General features: G+C 51.1%; 1 protein-coding gene across 8 annotated transcripts in view; it reads left to right on the top strand.

The window, feature by feature from the left end:
- The window catches only part of ZC3H4 (zinc finger CCCH-type containing 4), a 38,766-nt gene that overhangs the window by 661 nt on the left and 13,103 nt on the right, over nt 1-25,002 (top strand). For 2 of the 8 annotated variants that reach the window (XM_043435682.1, XM_043435674.1), the window contains exons 2-11: nt 553-715; nt 15,269-15,488; nt 15,769-15,879; nt 17,977-18,199; nt 19,536-19,690; nt 20,354-20,450; nt 20,567-20,706; nt 21,173-21,280; nt 22,930-23,041; nt 23,882-23,991. In XM_043435682.1, coding sequence (XP_043291617.1) covers nt 553-715; nt 15,269-15,488; nt 15,769-15,879; nt 17,977-18,199; nt 19,536-19,690; nt 20,354-20,450; nt 20,567-20,706; nt 21,173-21,280; nt 22,930-23,041; nt 23,882-23,991 — 1,439 coding nt within the window. Of the gene's footprint in view, nt 1-30; nt 428-552; nt 716-807; nt 975-2,128; nt 2,191-2,265; nt 2,452-14,809; nt 15,058-15,268; nt 15,489-15,768; nt 15,880-17,976; nt 18,200-19,535; nt 19,691-20,353; nt 20,451-20,566; nt 20,707-21,172; nt 21,281-22,929; nt 23,042-23,881; nt 23,992-25,002 lie in introns of those variants that run through there. The other 6 variants (XM_043435675.1, XM_043435679.1, XM_043435678.1 and 3 more) reach the window with 6 other exon arrangements.

Raw genomic sequence — 25,002 nt, 5'->3', positions numbered from 1 at the left:
CTGGCTCGTCCAGGCCGGGCCGCCATTTTGTGTGAATTTCTGACAGCGGCGGGGGCCGGGCAGCTGGGGCACCTAGGCGGGCTGACAAGACAGTCGGCCCGTCTCCGCGGCCCGTTTCCTCTCCTTAAAACCCCCCCTTTTTCTTAACCGCCCTCGCTCGCTCTCCTCTTCTCCCCTTTCCCCTTGCTTGCTCCATCACGCGCGGCCCGCGCTAATTACACCGAACCACCCACCAGTGTCCGTGTCCCCCGGGTCTCCCACCCCCGGGCCCGCGGGGGTGCGTGTGTGTGTGTCGGGGGCGCCTCTCGCCCCGATGAGGGTCCCGCGCCCGTAAGCGAGTGACCCCGGGGCGGGCTGCGGAGTAAGCAGGCGGCGAGCGGCCCGCGGAGGCCTAGGCCGCGCGGCCTACGCGGAGGTCGGCGCAGAGGTGATTCCGAAATTGAAAAAATATATACTCATTCCGATCAGGATCCCTCAAGAGCTGAAGTGTGCCCCTCCCGCTACGCCCAAGCAGTCCTTTTTCGTGCATTAACATCCCCTCCCCCCTCAAAGGAACTATGGAGGCCGCGCCCGGGACCCCCCCGCTGCCGCCATCAGAGTCGCCGCCGCCGCCATCGCCACCACCGCCATCAACGCCTTCGCCTCCTCTGTGTTCCCCCGACGCCTGCCTGGCTACCCCGCACCTCCTCCACCGCCTCCCGCTCCCTGACGACAGGTCAGGCCCCCGGCCCGACCGGGGCGGCGTCCCCGGGGGGAGGTAGAGGAGGAGGAAGGGGGGCGGCGGCCATGTTGGGCCGGGCCGCGGAGGAGGAGGAGGAGGAGGAGGAAGGGCGGGGTCGGTGGGTGTCTCTCGCTCGCTCGCTCTTTCTCGCTTGCTTTCTCTCCTGGCCTCATGCGTTTCCCCCCCCTCGCGGCGCTCGCCCGCTCTCCCTCGCTCTCGCTCTGTCTTTTTTGGGCGCCATGCTGAGGGGAAGGTGAGGAGGCGCCCCCCGGACCCCCTGCGCCCGCCCTGGGGAGGGGGCGCCGGGGGGGGGCTTCGGAAGCCCACGGGGGTCCTGGCTGCCCCTGCGCCCGGAGCTGGCAGCCACGGGCCCGCCTGCCTGTCGCTTGGCTTCGGGGAAGGGAATGGGGGAGGGGCTCCCGGACCCTTTGGGGGGGATCTGGAGCAACAGCCCCGCTCTTAGGGAGTTGGCGGGGTCTCCCAGCCCCCGGCAGTATCCTTTCTCCTGGGGGAGGTGTGCCCTGCCCTACTTGGAGAGGTACCCTAGCTTTCGTGGGAGACAAAGTGGGGGTTCGTTCATTTCTTTCTCCATCCTAATGGGGGGGTCCTTTTGGTTGGGGCTCTTTTACACTTTTTGGCGGGAGTTGTTGCCTAGCTATTCCCTAGGGGGCAAAAATTGTGGAGGGGGGTGATCTCTAGCCCCTTTGGAAGCCCCTGCCTCTTTTGGGGGGTGAAGACCCTTCCCCAAGCTATTTCTTATAGGGAGGGGTCCTCCTGCTTTTTGTAGGTAGGTGATGATGGCGTTTATTGGCGCGCGGGGTGCGGGGGGGGTAAGCTGTTGAGGTTTGGTTTCCCTTCCTTGGAGAGGAAGTTGGTCCCCTCTTTCTCGTGGGGTTCCCTCCCTTTTCGGGTTATCATGGGGCGCCATCCCTTCCGGGAGGAAAAAAAAAACGAGGTTTCCTTGTGCTTTGGCAAGTGGTGAAAGGGAGCGCCCCCCTCCCCTGTATTAAGTGCGAAATGGGCTCGCCCCATGCCCTTCTCTGGAGGGTGATAAAGGGGCCAGCCCGGCGCGTTTCAGCGCGAGGTTGGGGCCCCGTTTCCCCTCCGCCAGCAGAAGGTTTGGGTGCAGGGTTCGCCCACTCTTCCCTGGTAGGCTGGGGAAGAGGTGGCTAGAGAGTGGATTTGGAAATGTTAGCAGGGTTTCAGCCGGCTGGAGAGCGTCTTGGAGGGAGTGGGGGTGGGGAGAGGAAGAGAGGGCGCTGGACAGATGGCTGCCTGGTCGCAGCACGGGGCTGGGGAGTCGCAGAGGACCCTCCCGTAGACTGGGGTCTTAGCTAGGGCTTCCCCCCAGGCACCACGGCCCCTTCTCCCCACTCCCACCTCCCCTTTTCCCTTTCTCCTTCACAGACCATACTTTGCCTTTTAAAAGAAATGCCACCCACATTCAGAGACACAAGTGCAGCAGTTTGGTGAGCTTTTTACAAATTTTTTTTTTGTTTTGTTCTGTTTTGTTCTAATTAAATGTATCGCCTGGGAATCGCAGCCCATCGCAGCCTGACTCCAGTTCAAGGAAATAAACAGATTAGCAAAGGTCTGTTCGCTAAGCCCATGTTGGGCTTCCGGGCCCCCTCTTGGGGCAGGTGCTTTACTCAAAGGTGCTTACACGCTTTATTCGACCTCTAAGGAGTTCTCTTATGTCAGAAGTGTATGTCTTACAATGGGTTGGGCTGGTAAGTAGCCTCTTTTATTGAGTAATTCAATTATCTCCCTCTTTTTGTCCCTTTCCTGCCTGCCTTCCTCCTCGCCTTTAGACCAAAGTGATGCTTGAGTGAGTGAATTTATATGTTCAAATCGGGATTCTAACCCTGTTGAGCCCTTTTAGACTTGCACATCCTTTTCGATGTTTAGTTTTTTAAATTTGATGTACACAGTTTTCTCAAAAAAAAAAAAAAAAAAAAAAGGTGCATTACTGTAACATGTCAAAAACCTACCTAAGAGGCCCATATGTTTCCAAGCCCTTGATCTCCCTCTTGCCATTTCAGTCCATTGCTTTGTCTCCAGCCTTCATCTTTGAAGAAAGTGGATACTTCACATCTGTTTGTAGGAGACAGAGTTACTGAATTTGGTTTATGATACTTGTGTTCAAGTTAATGTTCTCTCTCCCCTTTTCCCCACTGACCCAAAAGATTGTGGTTCAAGTAGATCCTATTTTCTCATTTAACTTCAATGTCTCTTATGGTGATGGACGTTTAAATTAAGCAAGTCATTTGTAAAGTACTGTTTAAGCACCAAATCTGTAAAGTGTGTCAAGCCTCAGTCTCCTCTCCCCATCTCCACTGTTCCTTTGTTCGAAAGCACATGCCCTGACCGTGAAAAGTTGATGCAAACGTGTTACACGCCCAGCCATGGTGGAGAGAACACTTCCTCCAGCCCCCAGTCCCCTCTCTGCTACATGTACAAGGAAAAAGCAACAGAAATGACTTGCATAACCAAACACTCCTTCTGTTATGTTTTACAAGCATAAGTTCTGTTAAAAGACAAAACACGGTGAAGTTCCATTTTCCCTCTTGCCCACTTTTGGTCCCTGACATACTACTCTGTTAGAAAACTTTAACACACAGCCCTCTTCCCCTCCCAAAGATCCTGTTTCCTTTTTTCCGTTCTTAGGAGAAAAAAAATTCACCGACCTTTAGATAAGGAAACAAGTAAACAGCAATTCAGTGGGCCACTTGTTTTGTTCTTTCTCTCGATATGTTCACAACTTAAGTTCCGTGACGATCTTAGGTATGTAAAATCCTTTGTGGGAGGAAGAAATGTCCACACAGTCCTGTATTCCTGCAAAAAACTGTCTGAAGCACAAACTGAACACACTTTCTAGTGCACAGGGTCAGCTGAAAATGAGCATTTATTTGAAGCTTCCCATTTGTGAAATTCCTCCTCCAGGAGTCAAGAGCAGAAACTGGATGCTAATAGATGACCCTACCAAGCGTCAAGGGCTACTCAAGTGTAGAAGGATGTTTTTTTTTAAATTTTACTTTTAAAATGAAATGTGAAGGAAATTGGATTTCTTTTTTAAGTGAAATTTTTTAGCAGTCATTAATGTTAAAATATCTCCTCAAACACTGTGAAACGCTCAGGCACATCAACACAAGGGTTTGTTGTTTTTTTCCTTCTCAAAGAATCCTATCAAATCCAAGAAGCCCCAGTCATGTCAAACTGTATCTCAGTAGTCTTCGTTTTTGAAATGTCACAGTACTACCTTTTCCCCCCAAACTGATGTACCAGTGTTAAAAATTCAAATTAATGGATGTTGCAAAAAAGAAAAAAAAAAGGGTGTCACTCAGAATCTCTGATTTAACAGCAGCTCTTACACGTTTGTAATCTTTAAAATTTTTATATTCTCTGGGGGAGAAGTTTAATCTGAAACCAAATAAAAAATCTCCCAGTAGAAACAAAAATCATCTGTGACCATGGAAACCTGGTTATTCTGGTCATAAACTCCTTTATTTTTTTTAAAACTCCTCTCAAATTTGCTCTTCAGGAGAAAAAAAAATGTGATTCCCCAAAAGGGCTTTCTAATTCACCTTCTGCAACTGTCTCCCAGATAAGGTTTCAATTTGCTCTGAAGGTTTAAATTTGTGAGTCTTGACAAGCCAGAAGTTTTTGAAAGTACAGCTAGCTGTTTTAGAAAACCATCACTATGACTTTTCCTCAGCCAGGAAGGCTGATCCCAAGGGAACATTGTTCTGCACCTGTAGAAGTGAAGTCTTTCCGAGCTGTTGACTGGCAAGTTAGAGATGGATGTTGATTCTGTTTGGATGTTCCCATCCGGTTGAATGTGGAGAGTTTCCTATCAGGCTTGTCATTGAATAAGGCCTCCATCTCCACTCCTTTCTCTTTGATCTTTTCCCTTCCCTGATGGGAGAAAATTGGGGGTCTCAGGGTTGCCTTACTTGTTCACTTATGTTACGTTTTTGTGGTTGTCAGGTCCCTAGAACCGTCCTATCGTGTAGGCCAGATCCAGTTACAGTAAATATCCTCTGTGGTGAAAATCGCTAATGAAACTATTACCAAGCCTCTGTGGATAGCTTCAGGTCAAACCATATTCCAGGGAACCTAATTTTGGTCCCTGTGGACCATATCTTCTAGGACCAGAGCAGCTGATTGTGACCCACCTTAAGCGGTTAGAAGAAGATAATTCAGCGCAAACAGTGAAGTGGCTGTGTCTGAGCACAGCGCTCACCTGTACCTTGGTAACGTAACTATTGACACAATAGGAAGGGAAAAGAAAAAAAGGATGATTTCTGAGATTTCTAGCAGTTGGTATTTAATAAGCTGACTGAAACACATGTAGGAGCAGTCTGCTCCCTGGTGGAGGGAATCCTGTTACATGGCTTGAGGTCCGTTTCCGAGTCAAAACCCAGTGAAAAGAGGGGAAAAGGCTTGGCTGTTTGGGTGGCATGTAAGGTTAATTTGGGTGAAACTGAAAGTTGTGTATCATGGATTTGACTTTCCAAATTTATGGGCCGAGTCTTTGCTGCATACCTTTTACTTTTGTTACTTCATGAAGATGCAGTGTTGAAGACATTGTGCAAAGCTTTTTATATTGCTTTAGTAACAGTATGAGGTTACAAGGACAGTTTTTTAAATACATTTCTGACCCTGAATCAGTTGATGAGCAAGAGGAAGACACTGCTTTTGGATTGGTGCACATGTAGTTAGGTCCCATATTGGAATCGTTTTCAGTAGTATGTCGGCTCTCTGCTCAGAGCATAGTTTGCGTCTGCTGTCCAAATTGCTCTAGGTTGAGGATTTTTCTCTTGTTTTTGTTACTTCTCATCTGTGTGAACTGGTGACTCAGCTTGCTATTTGTAAGGCAAGTGGTGACATCTTCTGAACATTGGAGGTGGCAACAGGATGTGAAGGAACAGCGTGGGTTTGGAGACGGATAAGCTTGTGTTCAGTGTGCAGTGGGCACTGAGGATAATGCCCTCCTCTCAGGGGCATTATGATCAGATGGGCGTATGTAGGACACCCACACAATGCCTGGCATTCAGAGAATCTTGGCTTCTTTATCTTCCTGCTGTCCCTGTTAGAGAGGGACTCTAAATAGAATATACAGTCTGGTGTGTAAACAGAAGTAAGAGTAACATCTGTGTCTTTGAAGGAAGTCAGTTTCTCACCTCTTAGGTTTCTTTATGGTCAGCTCATTAAAATTGCAAGGAGCCCATTAGGGTTGGACCCGAGTGGGAGCAATCTTAAAGCATTTCTTATTTGCTCAGTGTCATTATAAGATGACATTATAAGATGCTAAAACAGTCATGGGCTTCTCTTGGCTCAGACAGTAAAGAATCTGCCTGCTATGTGGGAGACCTGGGTTTGATCCCTGGGTCAGTAAGATCCCCTGGAGAAGGGAATGGCTGCCCACTCCAGTATTCTTGAATTGAGCTCATACTGGCTCCCTCCCCTATTCATCTTTTGCAGTTCAGGTCAGAGTTAAGGCTACAACTTTGGCCAGCCTTCTGAGAACAAGGGATCGAGAGGGCTCTGGCAGCTCACCCACTGCTAACTAGTCACATCCCGCTAAGCAAGTCCTTCACCCTCCCCAGAGTTTCTGAGAGAAATGAGCAAGGCCTGCCCCAGCTCCAGGGTTCTCCCACCCCTCGGTGATTTGGCCGAGCCAGTTCAGGTACTATTCATTTAGCAGCCAAGCTTGTCCCGTGCTTTTCTTGGAGCAGAACAGTGTTCACTCACAGTGTTCAAGGAGTCCGTCTCTCCTCGGGACTTTATTTAGAGTTGGGCAAAGGTTGACACTGCCTTTTTAGCAGGCCTCATGTTACCTTCTCGTGTCTGCCCTGCCTTCTGTGGCTTCCGGCCACGGTGAACCATGGTTGCTGCGACTGCAACTCCTGGTAGCGGCTGCAGAGTAGATGCCTTGGAAATGAATTGTAAGGTTAGGCTAAATGGCTAGATCCCAGGCAGAGCCATGAGAGAAACCTTGGCTCGGCAGCTAGCTGAATTTCAAGCTGGATCCTTTGTCCCTGTCAAGTGGTCCCAGAAACCCCAGACTCCAGAGCCATGAAACTCCGTGGAGCCCGGATGCTGCCTGCTCCCTCCACGCTAGGCTGGCCCTGTTCTGGTGGAGAGATGGTGGGAAGTGGTGGGTGGCGGTGGCCGTGGGAGTCTGGCAGTCTGATTATACCTCACGAATTGCTCAACTCCTAAGGCAGTCTCCTGGCCTTCCCAAAGGTATGAGGATACCTCTTGGGCTTTGTTATGTGAAGGTCAAAGGTTACCTGCCCCGCCGGCTGAGTGCCTCTCTTGCGTTAGCTCACTTCAGCCTTATGCTGAGAAACTGAAACACAGGTGAAGTCAGAGAGCTGTTGGGTGTGAAGGCAGTTACAACCTGGGCAGCCTATACCCAGACCTGAGCTCTGTGCCCAGAGGCCAACGTGGATCTGGTACAATGTATTTCAAATTGCAGCAGGCAGGCTTTAGTGGAATATGAAGTTCATTTATTGATTTGCCTCCTGTATTTTGAGGAAAAAAAAGAAATGAAAGGGGATAGAAAAAGCAGAGTGCTGCTAAGGTTAAATGTGGTTTTGTGGAAGTTTGTAAGTTGAGTTTTATTGAAGCATTCCTTTATCTCGGTGGTGACTGCTTTTACGCTGAACAGTGTAGTAGTTGGGACAGAGACTGTGTGACCTGCAAAGCCTAAAGCATTTACTCCTTTGCTCTGTAAGGAAAAGTTTGCTGGCTTCTGCACTGGTGCCTGGAGGGCTTGCACAGCCGCCACCATTGCCTGTTTTTGTTGTGGGGGTGGGGAGTGGGAGGGAACTTTAAAGTTGTTGGTGGGGGTGTCCTCTGTACTCCTGCCCCTCCATGACTTGCCAAGGGCTCCATCATTGCTGTGTTCCATACCCTGGCTTTTGAACCTTTTGAAGCAAAGGGATTTTCATTCATTAGGAGTAACCGGAGCTGTCTTGAAGCCCAGCATGAACGCCAATGGCAGCTAACCCATCCCTGCCATGGCCCGACCCAAGGGAGCCTGAGCCCAGGCGCAAGTGTCATTTGGCTGAACGTCCACTGCAGGTGGCTTGGATTATTGCCCTTGGCATTTTCCTAACAGACACTAGGGCTTAGGTTTCCTTGGGATTCCAGGCCCTGCCGTCGCTCGGGGCGCCAGAGCAGTCCCCGGAAGCACAGCCTTTCCGCAGCCGAGGCGGGGCCCTGGCTGCAGCCCCGAGGCGACTGACCAGCAGCCGCTTTCATCTGCTGGGTTGATGTAGTAGTCACCTAGAGGCTCCTGTCCTTTACCCTCTGGCCTCTCAGGAAGCCCTCACCAAACACCTTGGTGAATGATGTTGCAATCTGAGGTCACCCCTCAGTGACCTGTTGATTACAAAGTTTTAAGTGATCCAGGTTGCTCCCTGGGAAATGGTCCAGTGACTGTTCTGATGAAATTGACAGAGGGTGTGGATGGCTGAGATGGATGCCTGTTTGTGTGGACCGAATCCCAAGCATCCACCCCATCTATACCTGGTCCTGTTCTGAGCCCTTGGAAATCCAGGGATGACTGTCAGTCTCTTCTCTGCCCTCCCAGAGCCCACAGTTGACCAGAAGTTAACAAATAATTGTAAACAGATAATTGTGTATATGAAAAAGAAATCTGGGCATCCTGGGCCAGATCTCTTGTAAGAGGAAAATATTAATACGTTGTCTTGGCTAAATGGAATCAAATTGATTCCTCTGAAAAAAAATTATCAACAAGAAGTCTAAGTTCACAGGTACTGTGATTCAGCTTTCCTTTCTGGAATAACAGGAATCGGCTCTCTTTGGATGTGAACCAGCATCTTTCCAGCTTTAAGCAATCCAAAGCGTGGTTTGCCTGAGAAGGTGGCTAGAAAGAGAAGCAAATTTCAGAGGTTCATCTGACATAAAAAACTTGAATCAAAGATACTTTTATCAAGAAGATTATTTTCAGAGCAAGTGGGAGTAGGAGAATAGCTATTGGAGCCAAGAAAAGGATACTTTTGACTCAGATCCTTCCAGGAGGCTGGGTTTTTACTTGGTCAGCTTGTTTTCAGCTCTATAGCAGTGTTCTGCTTCAGAGGTTTGTGGATGCCACACACTTGGGGATGAAGCGGTCCTTCTAGAGGACTTTGGAATTTTTTTCCTTGGATTAATGTTGCTTTCTGTCCCTCTTGGGATAAGTCCTGTTTTGTTTTGTTTAGTTTTTGCTAAGATTCCTTAGTTCTTTCTGAGTACCTCTTATTCCCTAAACTATCCACATTTCTTTGGGTCATATTTTTTGATGTTTCAGTTCCATTCCTTTGACGTGGGATGGCCTGGGTGCTTGGGCTTATAGTGTCTTTTCATGTTGATAGATTTACTCCTGAGCCTGTATTTTGGGTCAGGTTGATGCTACATCCTTGATTTACATGGTCTCGGGGGATTCTTCCCAGGAGGATATATTAATATATCCATCTCAGAGGTTCCTTTACTGCCTCACTTCACTGTTGAAACAGGGCACCAGAGTGTTGAAGGAGCTTGTCTGGTGTCTTAGGGCCTCCCTTTGGCATTTTTTGCAGTACTGTTTGATTTGATCTATTTTCTGCACCTATGTGTTATTTTTTTCCAACTCAAGTTTAAACTTCAGGGTGGCAGTTGTTTGGTTAGTTGGCCTGAATAGTAAATTACTCTCTTTTGGATAATTTCTAATTGTCTTAAGGGTTGAGGTTAAGAGCTGGCCATGGAGTCAGAAAGTCCTGAACTCGGATTCCCATTCTGCTTCTTCCTGCTGTGACACCGTGGGCATATTTCTTCCCATCTCTGAGCCTCAGTTTACTTGTCTGTAAAATGGGGATACTGAGTCACTACTGCATATGTTTGTTAAAGGGTTTCGGTGACAGATTGCAGAGCTCAGCAGTGTGGTACCTGGCATGGAAATCACTGCTGCCGGATGTTAGTCATGAATATTTCCTATGGATCTTGGACTTTATGAGGCCCTGGGGTTTCCAGGGAGGTTTTGTAGTTGGGAAAACCACTGCTGAGAAGTGAGGGCTGGTGGAGGCCCTCCCTTGAACTCCAGCTCTTTGCTGGGGGGAATGAATGTCTTGAGGACCTTGATGAGCTCTCTTTACCTGAGTGAGAGGTTGTCCTCACCGAGGGCACCTTTTTTTATCTGTTCACGTTTTCTTTAGAGACATTTTCTAACATATCAGTATTTAAGAGACAAGGAAATAATATCATAGACTGCCACGTACCCGTCACCAGTTTCAACAATTCTAAACATCATTTTGCCAACTTTGGTTCATCTCACTACCTCCCCTGTCCCCCTTGAGTGTTTTAAAGCGTATCCCAGGTCTCATTTCACCCATACATTCTTCAGTATGAATCTTTAACTTAATTTTTTTTTTTAACATAACTACAAAACTTTAACCATGCCTAACAAAATTAACAGTAATTACGTAGTATTTCAGATACCCCGTCTGGACTCGGACTTCTCCAGTTTCCCCCACGTTGACTTGTTGGTGTGTTCCTGGCAGGGTCCTGGCACTGGGCAGGCTGTCTCACTTCTGTTGAAGTGAGGGGTTCAGAGTGTGGCTCGGGTTTCTCATCTCCCAGGGCTGGTTGGTGCTTGCTGCTTGGGTGGGGTCTGTGATGTGGCCCTGTTGCCATGGAAACGCTGTGACATCACAGAGCCAGTTATGACCACTCCTGAGAATGTTGAGGGACAAGCGCACACAGTGCTTATTTGGTCCTGATTTGTGGTTGATGAACCTAGGTAGTAAGGACACTGAAAAACACGTGCAGGACCCAGAGGTTTATTTCAAGAATTTCCAGCCTCTGAAAATCCCTCAGTGAGGTTCCCATCCCTGTGGCTGCTTCACCATGGCCTAAATCGAGAGATGGTCTCCAGGGGCCTGCTCAGGCAGGCGCCCTGAGCCCGTTTTGTAAAGGAAAGGCTCCACGCCTTTGCTGTCAATAACCGACTGTCCCCCCAGGTCGGACTTGGGGATCTCGGACGTCTGCATTTAGGCCTGTCGTTAAACATTTGAAGAGGCGGAGCCTCCTTGTAATTTTTGTAATTTTGTCCCTAGTTAATGGGTCATTCAGAGCCTACCCAGGCAATTTGTTGAGAGTCTGGGCAGTTAATGATCATGACCCTGACCTTCACATTAACCTAGCCGCCTCTTGTCAAGGGCTCTCATGATCTTCAGGTAACAGCCACTGCTCCCATGGGTTTTCATCTTTTTTGTTTTGTGCCCATCTCTCCCCCCGCCCCCTCTCTCTCTCTCTTTCTCATAAATCAGGTCGATGCATAAACCCAGGCCCCTCTCAGCTTCCATCCAGCTCTCTCATCTAGAGGATGTCCGTGTTGCCAAACCTCATTTCTGTCAGGAACCTTTGTCCCCTTTTCCTGGGACTCAGCGCTCCCTGGGCCTCTTCCTCTTGGTCATCCACTTGGTTACTTTGTTGGACCCCCTAGAAGAAAGCTGAGAAAGGGGAGGTGTCGACCTGTCAGTGTTGTCGTCAGAGGATGGCGCATGCGTAGACAGGCCAAAGAAAGCAGGAGCTTGCTGGCCAGCGGTTAGCAGCGGTCCCTGAGGGGAGTTGGCCCTAGTTTCTCCACAGAGAAAGTGCTTTCCAGTAAGGATTGGCAACTGTTTAGGATAGTCCACATGGATGTGTGCTCCTGTTCTTAATACCAATAGCTACTATGTGTCTAGTATGTACTCTTTGCCTGCCCCCTACCACATCAGGAGTTTTATCCATGTTATCTCATTTAACCCTCACAACCCCTTGAAGGGGTGCTACATTTACTCCATTCTGCAGATGAGAAAACCAACCAAGGCTCAGATTCCATACCAGAGGACACGCTAGGGAAGACTCAGTGCTGGCCAAGTTACTTCATCTGCAGAAGGAAGCAGCATGCCCGCTCTGTAGACTGGGGGTGGGGGTGGGGTGAGGCCAGCCTCCTTTGAAGCATGAAGTTTCTTTACTGTTTTTGCCAAGCCCATGATGTATGGTGAACCTGTGGAGTTGGCCTGGTAGGCATTCCTTAGAATGGGCACCCAGATCTCTTCTTTGACCCAAAAAGAGGAATTGATGATCACCAGCTCTGCAAGGGGAAACTTAAATGCCCTGGATGCTCAGTCCGAGTGCCACCAGGCAGAACTGACCCTCCGCGGGGAATTGGCTTTTCCGCCTTTCCCCCCACCCCGGGTGCCCACCCCAAGTTGGTCTCCCAGCGTGGTTGATTTCTGGTCCCTGATGGCTCTGGCGGGCTGGCCGTGGTGCAGCCGTCCCAGCACGTTGCCAGCCCAGACCCTGGAAATCAAGCGGCCGCTGCTTCAGGCTTTCTCCTGCGTGCTTGTCTCAAGAGGGTTTGGCACGTCTAGATTGAAATGATTAGCGCAGTGGGGCTTCCCCCACTCTGCTTGGGGGATTATGTCACAGCCTATTAAGCATGCTCCCTCGGTATTTAATGCCACTCTGACATGGATTTTGCTGGCAGTCTGTTAAGTGGCACCACTTAAACCCCGTTGCTGTTTTGTGGAGGCAGCCCCTGTGTGTGTTCGTGTCAGTGGCCCACAGAATTTCTGTATCCATCCGAGTTGGTGTGATTCTCCACCCCACCCCCCCCTTTCCTTTTACTTCTGGTATAGAAGGAAATAGGCTCTGTGTTCATGCAGGATATTTAGCTGGGAATCTGTGTTATCCAGGGGCACCCTCTCAGGTGAGCAGAGATGAGCCCAGTCCTCGGAAAAGCTGGAGAGCACAGTGTGGCCAGAGAGGAGGGAGAAGGAGCAGTGGGCAGTCAGGTGTCTCCATTCATTCCCGCGTCCCCTCTGGTATCCTGTTCCTCTTCAGAAATCACCAGGACATTTTTTTTTTTTTAATGCTATTTATTTTGCTTCTGCTTCCAGCTCCCAGGGAACAGAGTTTCAAGTATTCACTCCCCAGTTTGTAAAAAGTTGTAGATCTGCCTGGGGCTGTTAATAGAAATGAACAGAGACGCTGTCTTTGGCTAAAAGAAGTCTTTGTAGAGTGGATTTGAATGCTGGAATTCCCTGCCTTGGATAAAGCCTGTGGAATGAAAAGGCGCTCTTGTGGGATCTCTCTTGAGGATGGTTGAAGCTCTTGGAGTTGCTTGTCTGGTCTTTACTCCCTGGGCAAGTGTGAGGTGTGTGTGAGACAGCAGCACACAGGTGGAGGTTGCAGCTGACGCTGGGCAGGACTTGGCGCTTTCTGTGCCGGGGCGTCCTTGTCCATGAGCGTGGGGGCAGCGGAGTGTCTGCAGGGGCCAACCGCTCCGGCTCAGGTCCCGGCCCTGTATCCCAGACCGCTCAGCTCGCCTGCCCTGTGGACTCGGCTTCTTGTCGTTTGTATCTTTTCCTGCAAGGGCAGCACAGAACCGGGCGTGCTCAAAGACCCAGCACAGAGAAGATGCTCAGTGTGTGTGGCATCGGAGGAGGCGGTCAGTGAGCTGCTCCCCGTTCTCTTTCCATTCTCACCAATCAAGGAAAGAACGGGGAGCTAAGAACGAGTTTCTGACTTTTTCCCATGTCACTCCGTCTGTCTGACCTCAACACACCCTTTCACCTGCCATCCCTTTAAGTTCCTTCTGTTTGAAAATGAGAGGGTTGACGGTGTCCCACCATCCCTTCCACTCTGACAGGCCTTTCCTGGCTCCACGAGGGCATTTTGCTCTTTGCGACCTTTGACTGCTCATCCAGGCTTCTGGGCCCCCAGACAGTTCCCTGTCTTCCCAGGTTCCTTCCCTCCCTGCCCTGTGGTTCTGAGTACTTTTAACTTTTCCCTTTCTGGACTAAAGTGTGGAGAGTGGTGCTTTTTGTTTTCCTTTTAGCTTTTCTTCACAGAGCACCAGCCCCTTCCTGTCCAGTCTGTCTGTGGGCCTTCCCTAGTCCAATAGTGTCCGTCTGTCTAGTCTTGTCTGTCCCTGTTTTTTATCTCCTGAGGTTTGGTGACCTGGCCCGCCCAGCCACGTTCTCAGCAGGGACGGGTTTGCTGTCTCCGTGTCCTGCAGGACTCCAGGTCTCTGCAGGAAGTTTGCCGTGCCCCTGAATGACAGCTTCCCCCTCAGCTCGGAGCTCGCCAGAACCAGTTTCCCCAGTCTGGTGGCGCCTTTACTGTGGGTGAGGCCATTCCAGCAGAGTCGCCTCTTCCCAGGAGAGCTTTGCTCCCACGGAGCAACTCTCGTGTGGGCCACACCCTAGCCAGGAGGTGCCTCACTTGTCGGGAATGTGGCCTTCTCCAGCCTTGACTCTTCTTGCACGGCTGGCCCAGGACCGCAGGGCGGGTTCCAGGGTCACCTCGCTGTATTGTTTCTCTTGAAACATCAATAGGAGTTTTTTGGTTTTGCATTCTGTGTTTGAGAACTACCTTTGACAGTTGGCCTCGACAACTTGGGTTTTAAGCCGCCCTATCTCCTTTGAATTGAGAGTGAGAGTTAATGGGAGGGTCCCCTTGATGGGTGGGGGGCAGGCAGCACGGAGGTGCCCAAAGGGAGCCTTGTGTGTGAAAAGGCCCTGGAGGATCCTCAAAGAGGTCAGTCGTTGTTTCTCCACAAAGCCCATTAGAACCTTCGAGGCTCTAGGGGCTAAGCCCCCTGATGAGCTTGTTCCCACACTGAGCTGGTGCCTTCTGAATAGCTTGGGCCTTTTTTGCCGAGATTAGTTCCCTTTGGGGTTAGCCTTTTAGGTCCTGGGCCTGTCATGTTACTCTTTATCTTTTCATTCTCTCCGTGGGTCTTAGTTAATGGAGTTTTTTGTGCTCACACACATACTTGGCAATCATCATGCGTGATGAACTTTGAGAGCTTTGGACTTTTCTTATACTTGTTTATTTTTTTAAACCAACTCCTGCATTTGTGAGAACTGTGTCTGTGGGTTTGGCTCCAAAAACTGGATTCTTTTTCCAGCTACTCCTTTTCTTTACCTGATTTATCCCTTCACCTCCCACCATAGCCCACCCCACCCCACCCCATAGATATTTAGATGTTCAGCATGTCCTGTCGGCAGCATCTGTCCCATGCGGAGGGTGATTTTGTTTCTTAAAGTGCTGGAGATCGGGGTGACATGTAGGGCATTCAACAGAGTCAGGAAGTCTAGGACAGGAAGTCGGGGGGGATGCCGTAGGTAAGGAGAGCCAGGTGGGAAACAAGGGGGCCAGCGGCAGGTGGGAGTGAGTCCTTCTGTGGGCACTCCTGCCCGTGTCATGCGGGGACCCCAGGAAGGGGTCTGGGACCTTTTCCCCTCTCCACCTGCCCAGCTCACCTCTGGCCCAGAGCCGCGGAGCCGACAGAGCAGGTCAGGCCTTGAGACCCGGGGACCAGAGTCTGTTCTCCACGGGCCCCGCCGTCCTCCGCCTCAACAGACAGTAGAGAACGGTGTCGGGGCGGGGGGCTATGGGGTGGGGCAGGAGGCAGGCCTCGTGCCCTTAGTCCTGGGCCCTGCTGGTCCACAGCCCCACGGGGCCCCCCAGACCCTGCGCTCACTCAGCCATGGGGTTGGTTCGCAGGGAAGATGGTGAGTTGGAAGAAGGCGAGCTGGAAGATGACGGGGCCGAGGAGACTCAGGACACCTCCGGGGGCCCCGAGAGGAGCCGGAAGGAGAAGGGGGAGAAGCACCACAGCGACTCGGACGAGGAGAAGTCTCACCGGAGGCTGAAGCGGAAGCGCAAGAAAGAGCGGGAGAAGGAGAAGAGGAGGTCCAAGAAGAGGAGGAAATCCAAGCATAAAGTAGGTCCCGGAGGGCGCGCCAGGCCTGCTGGCGCTGGGCCCGGGCCTAGTGCCCCGGGGCTGGAGCGCAGCTCGTCAGGCCAGAGGGCACTCTTAATCAGGCTGGTTTTCCTTTCCCCAAACTGTTTAAAGACCTCTTCTGAAGAGTGGTAGCTCATGCTCCACTGCCGCTAGATGCCCCTAGGTGAGGCCTTCCACGCGCAGCCTGGCTGGCACATTGCAGCGGCCGGGCATGTGCCTCACCCGCCGCGGGAGCCCTGACTCTGTCCTGTCCCTGCAGCGCCACGCTTCCTCCAGCGATGACTTCTCGGACTTCTCGGACGACTCGGACTTCAGCCCCAGCGAGAAGGGGCACCGCAAATACCGAGAGTACAGCCCCCCCTATGCGCCGGTGAGTGCCCGCTGCCCCGGGGCCCCCATGGGCGGGAGCTGGGGTCATGAAATCACCCACGTTTCCTGAGCACCGGCGGTGTGCTGGGCACTCTTGCGTGGCCCTGTACACGGATTTTAATTTTGCAGGATTAGGTGTTGGTTGTATCCCCCGCTTTCGAGGTGAGGACGCTGAGACTTAGAGCGCTTCAGCCAGGCTGAAGCTCCCAGGGCAGGAGCTGGGTTGAGCCCAGTCGGAAGCTGATGGTTGTGCTTCTCTAGGCCACCTCCGTGGTGGCCTTGGCAGGACTCATTGTTTCTGTACCCTGTCCCTGAGAAAGATGTTGATTTGTCCCCGTCAGAGCTGACTTTAACACTCTTCTGAAATGACCTTTTGTAGAAGATGGGCAAGAGAGTGAAATGGTTATGGGAATAAATCACCTCAGATGTTGTGGGGTCCAAAGTTACATAGCACTGAGCTTAAGCATAAATTTAAATTATTTGTCCAGTTTGTGTATTGTTTTCCCCTGGAAAACCAGTAAGAAATGAATCAGCACAGATATTTAAGGTTTTTATTGAAAAAAAAATTTATTTAATTTCTTAAAAGTATCTGGTGTTCAGCATCACCCATCATAGCAGATATTGTAGATGTTTGAACTGATGTTAATCTACTCACATAGGTACAGACTTTAAACTTGAGGGTTTCAGGGAATGCAGGGAACACCACAAGCTTTGATTGGGAACTAAGGCTTAAGGCTTTTAAGATCCACTTTTAGAGCCGTTTTCATTTTTAAAATTTTGCTGAATATAGTTGACTTACAGTGTGTTAATTTCAGCTGTACAGCAAAGTGACTCAGTTATACATGTGTATGTATTCTTTTCGTCTTCTTCTTTCTTTCTTCTTCTTCGTCTTTCTCCATTATGGTTTGTCACAGGATGTTGAATATAGTTTCCTGTGTTATACAGTAGGACCTTGTTCTTAGAGTGGTTTTAGGTTCAGAGAAAATTGAGAAGATAGGCCAGTCCCCTCCACACCGCCCCCCCCCATTCCCCTGTTTTTAATGTCTTGCATTGGTGTGGTCCATTTGTTGTAACTGTTTAGCCACTGTTGGTGTATCCTGTTATGTATTCACCGTATATTATCATATAAAGTAGTTGAATTTCCTTAAAGTCTCTCTCTGCAGGCCCCTCACACTCACCAGTCTTTTTACTGTTTCTGTAGTTTTGCCAGTTCCAGAAAGTCATGTAATTGGACTCGTTTGTAGCTTTTCCAGATTGACTTCTTTCACTTCACAGGATGCCATTATGTCTTTTCATTGTTGGATACTCCATTGGAGTTGGATAGTCCATCTGAATGTACTGCAGTTCGCTTACCTGTTTTACCTACTTAAGGACATCTTGGTGGCCTCCATTTGTGCTATATGTGTATTTTTAAACTTCATCCAGTATCTGTTGGAACTAGCACAGTTGGAAAGCATCATTTTAAATGGTTTTCTAGCCTGGGCCCCAAAAGTCAAAGTGAAAGTCGCTCAGCTGTGTTTGACTCTTTGTGACCCCATGGACTGTAGCCTGCCAGGCTCCTCTGTGCATGGAATTCTCCAGGCGAGAATACTGGAATGGGTAGCTGTTCCCTTCTCCAGGGTATCTTCTCAACCCAGGGATCAAATCCAGGTCTCCTGCATTGCTGGTGGATTCCTTACCAACTGAGCTACCAGGGAAGCCACTAGTTTGCGTCCCAAGTAGTCATTAATTGAATTCCAAGGCCCCAGGAGATTTTTGACTAGAGAGCATCCCTCTTGCCTAGCAAGCCCCCTCCCCAAATGAGATTGTTCTAGATCCCTGGGAAATACACCCTTTGTTTCCCGCTCCGTTCTTCAGGGGTCATGGGGCCTCTGTTTCTTAATTGTCTTTACAACTGTGGCTCTTTCTGAAGAACAGAGACACCTCGGCCCACAGCCCAGCTCTCATTCCGGTGGGAGCCAGCACCCAAGCGAGGCTTGAGGCTAGCCTCTCATCCCAGGGCCAGCAGAGACACCCAGACAGACGTGCCAGTTTGGGGGGCAGCGGGGGTCTTGGTCCAAACCGGAGGCCCCGGGGCTCACTGTCCTCTCCCCGTCAGTCCCACCAGCAGTACCCTCCTTCTCACACAACGCCCCTGCCCAAGAAGTCCTACTCCAAGATGGACAGCAAAGGCTACGGCATGTACGACGACTACGAGAACGAGCAGTACGGGGAGTACGAGGGCGACGAGGAGGAGGACCTGGGCAAGGACGACTACGACGACTTCACCAAAGAGCTGAACCAGTACCGGCGCGCCAAGGAGGGCAGCAGCCGGGGCCGAGGTGAGACCCGCCGCTTCCCCTGGCCTGCTGGGCTGCAGCCCGTGCCCGTGCCCGTGCAGCGTTGAGAGGAGCACTGTCGTTCAGGGCTGAGATGAGCATGGCGGGGGCTGGGCGGGGAGCTGCCCCGCGAGCCCCGGAGACCGGGGCTCCGCCACCGGAGTAGAGGGTCTGTGCTGAGGCTGTGGCTGGGAGGGGGCCAGGCCGGCATGAGGCAAGGAGAGTGCTCTTGTGGCTCAGGTGGCTTTTGGTGGGGGGGGCCTCCCTCTCAGGGGTCGAACCCAGGCCCGGCAGTGAAAGTGCTGAGTGCTAACCAACTACTGGACCCTTGGGGAGTCCTCTGAAGGGTTGTTCTGTAAATTCATTTCCTGGTCCGTTCCGAAGAGACAGACAACTTTTCACACAGCTTGGGAGGGTCGCCGACAGCTGACGCCTCCTTGCCCAGCCGCCCGTCTTCCATCACCTGACAAGGTGTGACTGCGGCCCACGGGACTGCCACGCCTCCGAACCTTGAACCTGTGGCAGTTAGGAGGATGGGGGCGGGCCGCGCACCAGAGACCCAGCCTGACCTCTCAGAACCATCTGCCAGTCATATTTCCCAGCCCCAGAGGGCTTCCAGAATTTGCCAGCTCAGCGGTTCTTAGCACTGCTTGTTTGAGTGGCTGGTCATTCAGCAGTCTTTCTTGCACTTCTTTATAGATAGGCCCCGTTCTTTGGGGAGACACTGGAGTGGCCTGTCCAACAGAAATACAATGTAAGCCACTGTCTAATTACACATTTTCTACTGGTCACATTAAAAACATAAAAGGAAACATATGAAATAATTTTAACAACACATTTTATGATGCTTATACATTCTAAATCTTATTTCAACATGTCATTCAAAATAGATGTGATTTTTTTTATAAATATATATTATCTATCTCTTGCTCTCTTTTAACTAAGTCGTGAAATCTACTGTGCACTTTATACTCACAGCATTTTCTTTTTCTTTATTTTTTCATTTAAAACTGCAAACATTTATTGAAAATCACTTCATGCAGGAGAGGGCAGTAGGTGTTCTGGCGTTACAGCATCTTAGTTTGGTCAGCTCCATATTGGGTGCTCGGTAGCCCCATGTGCCTGGTGCCCTCTTGTGGGAAAGTGCAGCAGTCAGGGTCGTGTGGGGAGCGTGCAGCAGCTGTGTCCATGGTGCTGAGCCAGCCCTGTCCAGAGGCCCAGGGACTGTGTGTCAGCCCAGAGCATCTGGGAACGCTTCTTGGAGGAGGAGGAAGAAGTGATTGACCTCGGGCAAATGGGGGTTGACTTCTCCCTTGCTCACTGTCTGATTACCATGCAGGCAACCGGGGCCGAGGCAGGGGCTACCGAGGCCGAGGCAGCCGCGGAGGGTCTCGAGGCCGAGGCATGGGCAGGGGCAGCCGAGGCAGGGGCAGAGGCTCCGTGGGAGGAGACCACCCGGAGGATGAAGAGGACTTCTACGAGGAAGAGATGGATGTAAGACTTTCTCTAGCTTGGGGGCGGGGTGGGGGGGGGTGTGCTGGTGGGCGCAGGCTCTGTTGGAGGTGTCTCTGAGACTACTGGGAGGAAGGCATCAGATGGCAGGTTTCTTTCTGTGTTTCAAAATGTTTCTTTGTTGTTTGAATAGAGAGAACCTTCCCAAGGTTCAGAATTGAAAAGGTTCCAAGGGCTGAGCTGTCAGAACATCTTCAGCTGCTCCTCTCTCTCGGAGCCTCCGTACCCTGTCCCTGAAGAAAGGGTTCCCAAGGGTTCTTTCGAAGCCTTTGTAGTCATCTGTTTACTCACCCCCTACACATACACAGGAGAGCTGCCACACTCATGTTCTGTCCCTGCCCGAGGCCTGGCCACGCTGCTGCTTGTTCCAGCTGCACTGCTGACCCCTGGGAGCTAGCGGGGACAGGGGGCTGGGAGTCCTAATAGTACATACCTCAGGGAAAGGACTAGGACCCAGACACTGCCCAGGCTAGGGTGGGTGAAGAGGGGCACAGGTGTGAGTCCCGGGGCCGCTCATGGCCCTTCCCCAGTCTAGTGTTGTCCCAAGTGTACAAAAAGGCAGAAGGAGGTGGTGTGTATAGTTGAGGACATGGTTCATTGTTCCCCAAATGACACGTTCCTGCTTTCCTCCGCTCGGGGCTCTAGTATGGAGAGAGTGAGGAGCCGATGGGAGATGAGGACTATGACGATTATTCCAAGGAGCTGAACCAGTACCGCCGGTCCAAGGACAGCCGAGGGCGAGGTGGGCAGGGGCTCCGAGGGGCAAGGCAGCAGGGAGGGAAGGGGCTCCTCCTGGCAGCAGCAGGACTTGGGTCCTGGGCAGAGGCTGCAAATGAACGCTGTCTGTCTCCTCTGCAGGGTTAAGTCGAGGCCGCGGCCGGGGTTCCCGAGGTCGAGGGAAAGGGATGGGTCGGGGCCGTGGTCGAGGAGGCAGCCGAGGTGGGATGAACAAGGGCGGGATGAACGATGACGAAGACTTCTACGACGACGACATGGGTGTAAGTCGACCCTCTGTCCCCTTATGATGCTCTTACTCAAGGCTCCTTTTGAAATTTTTTTTTCTTTAAATGAGTTGTCTCCTGAGGCTGATCCCATCCCCATGCTCCCATCAGCCGTTCCCTGGGGGGGCCTCTTGGCACTAATCAGCTCTCCTGGGTGATGCTCTGCGAGAGAGACCCTCTGTTTTTAAAGCCACATCTTTGTAGCACCTGCAGTCACCTGCTCTCTCAGTTCTCCAGGAAGGCACCGCCTTGGAGCGGATGCGTGGCATGCGAGTCCTCAGCTCTGAGCAGCGGGGCTCTAACCCACCCACCTGGGCACTGGATGGAGCTGGCTGGTTGGTGCCCCTGTCAGCCCTGCCGGTCAGCCCCTCTCACCCTCAGAGCCCACTCCACCTGGCCTGCACGGGCCCCTCCCCGCCTTTCCTTTTAATTCTCCTTTCCATTCCCACTGTATTCTCAATAGGATGGTGGCGGGAGCTACCGGAGGAGTGACCACGACAAGCCCCATCAGCAGTCTGACAAGAAAGGCAAAGTCATCTGCAAATACTTCGTGGAAGGGCGGTGCACATGGGTAAGGGCAGTCCCAGGACCAGGATGCCTGGAGCCGGGACACATGGGCCTCTTGGTCTCCTTTCATTCTGGAGGCCACACTCTCTGGGGCTGTGTTTGGGTGGGCTTGGAGTGGTTGAGAGATGCGTGGGGGGCCTGGAAATGATTGAGGAGCCAGGACAAGATTGGTGACACATCTGGGTTATTTTGGTTGTGGGGTTTTTTGGCCAAAATTTTCGTCCAATCCATGTAGCCTCAAATGTTCTGTTGGACCTGACGCTAATGCAAAGGTGTAACATAGCCTGGTTGAGTTAGTAAGCTTTAATGTTGGAGAGGGAGTCATCAAGGCAGAAGAGGTGGGAGTGGGAAGGGATCAGGCCCGCCTCGACCTTCACAGCAGAGTGTTATGCCAGGAGATGGGCCAGTGGCCTCAGGGTCCAGAAGGAAACAAGTATAATTGAATGTTCCTTCAGCCAGCCAGCTTCTTATTCAAATTCAGTCAGTGGGCAGATATTGGCCAACATGTTCCCAGGGAGTACTGTACCTATGTATCTGTGTCAGGAAAAAACGTTACTGTGTTTCAAGCAAAGGTGTGTGTGTACGTGTGTGTATGTGTGTGTGTGAGTGAGTGCATAAAGTTTTCCTTGTTAAAAGTTGCAATTCATACTATTTTTAGAAACTTGAAATACATAGAAACAAAAATGAGTAGCTATTAGGAAGAGAAAGAGGTAGCAGGTATTGAACAGTTTCTTTCTTCTGTTCACCTGGATGTTGTTTTGTTTGGATTGTACAGTTTGCACATAGCCGAAAGCTCAACTCCACTGGCTGAAACCCATAGACATTTATCTCTCAGAACAGAGTGTGGGAATTCCCGGGCCGTCCAGTCCTAACAGGACTCTGTGCCTCCACTGCAGCAGGCACGGGTTCTATGCCTGGTTGGGGAACTGAGATCCTGTGTGCCGTGTCATGTGACCAAAAAATAAAAAGATCAAAGGGTCTGGAAGTGGGCACTACAGGGCAGGTACAGTGATGAGAGACCCATGGGAGACCCGGGTTCCTTCCTAGTTTTGATGCTGGCATCTTTAAGCATGTGGCTTTTGTCCTCATGGTTGCGTAGTGGTTGCTGTGCCTCCAGGCATCACAACTAAGGGCTGTGAGGATGAAAACTGTGCAGGAATTGTTGGGAAGAAAAATGTCTTGGCAGTATCATCTTCCCTGGGACTTTTATGTACATCTCATTGGGCAGAACTGCATAGGAAGCTGGGAAATAAGAGTATTTTTAACTGAGCACAAACCAACTTGGGGTTCTGTTAGGAAGAAAGAAGAGTGAAACTGAATATTGGCTCTTATGCAGCAAACAGAAAGCTATAAGTGGGTAAGAGAGGGGAAGGCAGGAGGAGGAGTTAGAAGCAGTGAAAGGCAGCAGAATGGAACGGGGTGGGGGTTGGGGGGTAACTGAGGACAAGCGGGAGGGAGGCAGGGGCAGGAGAAAGGGGCACACGCTTTGGCAGAAGTTTCAAGCTGGTGGGAAACTGCATTTATCGTCTGAATAAATGCCAGGAGGTGTGTGGAGGGGACTGTTCATTTTTGTCATCGGTCCCTCTGTGCTTCCCCAGTGACACAGCAGTACTTCCTTGGCGAACAGCTTACCTTTCACTGGTTCTCTTCCAGGGAGACCACTGTAATTTTAGCCACGACATCGAGCTACCAAAGAAGCGAGAACTGTGCAAGTTTTACATCACTGGGTTTTGTGCCAGAGCCGAGAACTGCCCCTACATGCATGATATCCTTCGGTGCCCGCCTTCGAGCTCATGGAGGGTGTAGACCTTTTCTCCTTACTGGTGTTGACAGCTGGCCTTTACCACACTTCTGCTTTGTGTGCCGATGAGGTGCCAACAGCCCTCTGCCCATCTCCGTCTCTTTCAGCCCTCACCTTTGCCCTGCAACGGGTCTGCTCTTCCCATTCTGCAGCTGAGTAAACTGAGGTGCGCATGTTATGTGTTCCCCATACATATACAGTTGACCCTTGAGCGGCGTGGGTTTGAACTCTGCAGGTCCGCTCATACATGGATTGTTTTTGGTAGTAAATACCACAGTACTGCAGGATCTGCAGTTGGTTGGATCTTAAGACCCAAAAATTTGAGTATAATTTTTTTTTAAGTATAATTTATATATTATCCTCCATACCCTTGGTACAGATGGAAAACCGAGGGTGTGGAGGACAGATTATAAATTATACTCCTATATTTGACTGGGCAGAGGGTTGGTGCCCCAACCCCCATGTCATTCAAGGGTCAGGTATATTCTCGAGACCATGCCATTGCCTACTGTCTTTCTGAGACTTTTCCAAATGGCTGTGTAACCGTGGGCAGATCATTGAAGTTTCACCCTCTTCCCATTGAGTGAGGATCTGAGGACAGGGCCGCAAGACCTGCGTGGTGGAGCGGGCTGCACTCCAGACAGGCATCTCATCTTGGCTCAGCTGCCAACCTGCTGTGCACCGCTGAACCAGTCACTGCATCTCTCTGGGCTTCAGTTTCCTCCTCTCTGAAACAGAGGGACTTGGTTTCTGTCCTGGGGTGGGTTTCATGAGGTGAGGCTTTTGCCTTAACTTGCCGTGAACGTGATTTCCCATGTAAGCTGTACCACACGACTGGGAACTGTATCAACGGTGACGACTGCATGTTTTCTCACGACCCCCTAACCGAGGAGACCCGAGAGCTCTTGGACAAGGTAATGCCCGGGCTGACAGGGACTGGGACGGCCAGGGGCTTGGCCTCTATGCAGGACCAGGATGCCAGCTGCGTTGACCTGGAGCTGGGACGTGTTCAGGAGGGAGTGGGGACGATATGCTCTGCAGGGAGGATGGGGGCGGTCACGTGTGTGTCTTCTCTCTGCCCAGGGCGGTGTTCACTGGGGAGTGGCTCCCTGAAAGGAATGTAGCCTGGTGTGTCTCCGAACACACCTCGTGATTTCCTAGCTGGCCTTCTAAGAGCCCAGGGAGCATGGAGAGGAAGTGAGGCTTCAGATGGCTTCTGTTTTGATGGAAAAGTCAAATGTTTTTTCCCAAGTCTTTTATGTAGTAGAAAAAGTACGGGGCACTGGGAGCTCTGAGGATGGGGGACCCCCTCCAGTGAGGTATCGGGGCTTCCTTACCAGCCAGAGGACGTCTGAAACGCATCCTCCTGTCCTTAGTTTTCCTGGGGAGTCAAACTGAGGACTTTGGGGTCCCAGTTCCTGTGCTTGGATTCCTGACACCTGTCATAGGGTGATGGGCTTCCCTCCTGGCTCAGCTGGTAAAGAATCCACCTGCAATGCAGGAGACCTGGATTTGATTCCTGGGTTGGGAAGATCCCTTGGAGAAGGAAACAGCTACCCACTCCAGTATTCTGGCCTGGAGAATCCCATGGACTGTAGGTCGCAAAGAGTAGAGGCGACTTTCACATCACTTCACTTTGTCATAGGGTGAATGGGTGTGAGTAGGGTGATTGGGTGTGAGAGAATGTGTTCTCCCAGGTGAAGGCTTTCCCGCCTTCTGGTTCCCAGAAGCTTTGAGGAGACAGGCTATTTTTTGATAATGGGAAGAATCAGTGCCTTAGCCAGCTTCCAAGAGTCCACCCATTGGTGCCTTGACTGTTTTGATGGGGCCCGGGGCTGCCTGAGGGGGTGAGCGGAAGCCCTGCACAGGCAGAGCAGGGGCACGTCCACGCCTCACTGGGGGAGCGTCAGGGAGGATGTCCTCAT

This window comes from Cervus canadensis, chromosome 18, assembly GCF_019320065.1.
Source record: "Cervus canadensis isolate Bull #8, Minnesota chromosome 18, ASM1932006v1, whole genome shotgun sequence".
Classification (NCBI taxonomy): Eukaryota; Metazoa; Chordata; class Mammalia; order Artiodactyla; family Cervidae; genus Cervus; species Cervus canadensis.
The sequence above is the reverse complement of the archived record's forward strand: the minus strand, read 5'-3'. Positions and strand labels throughout refer to the sequence as shown.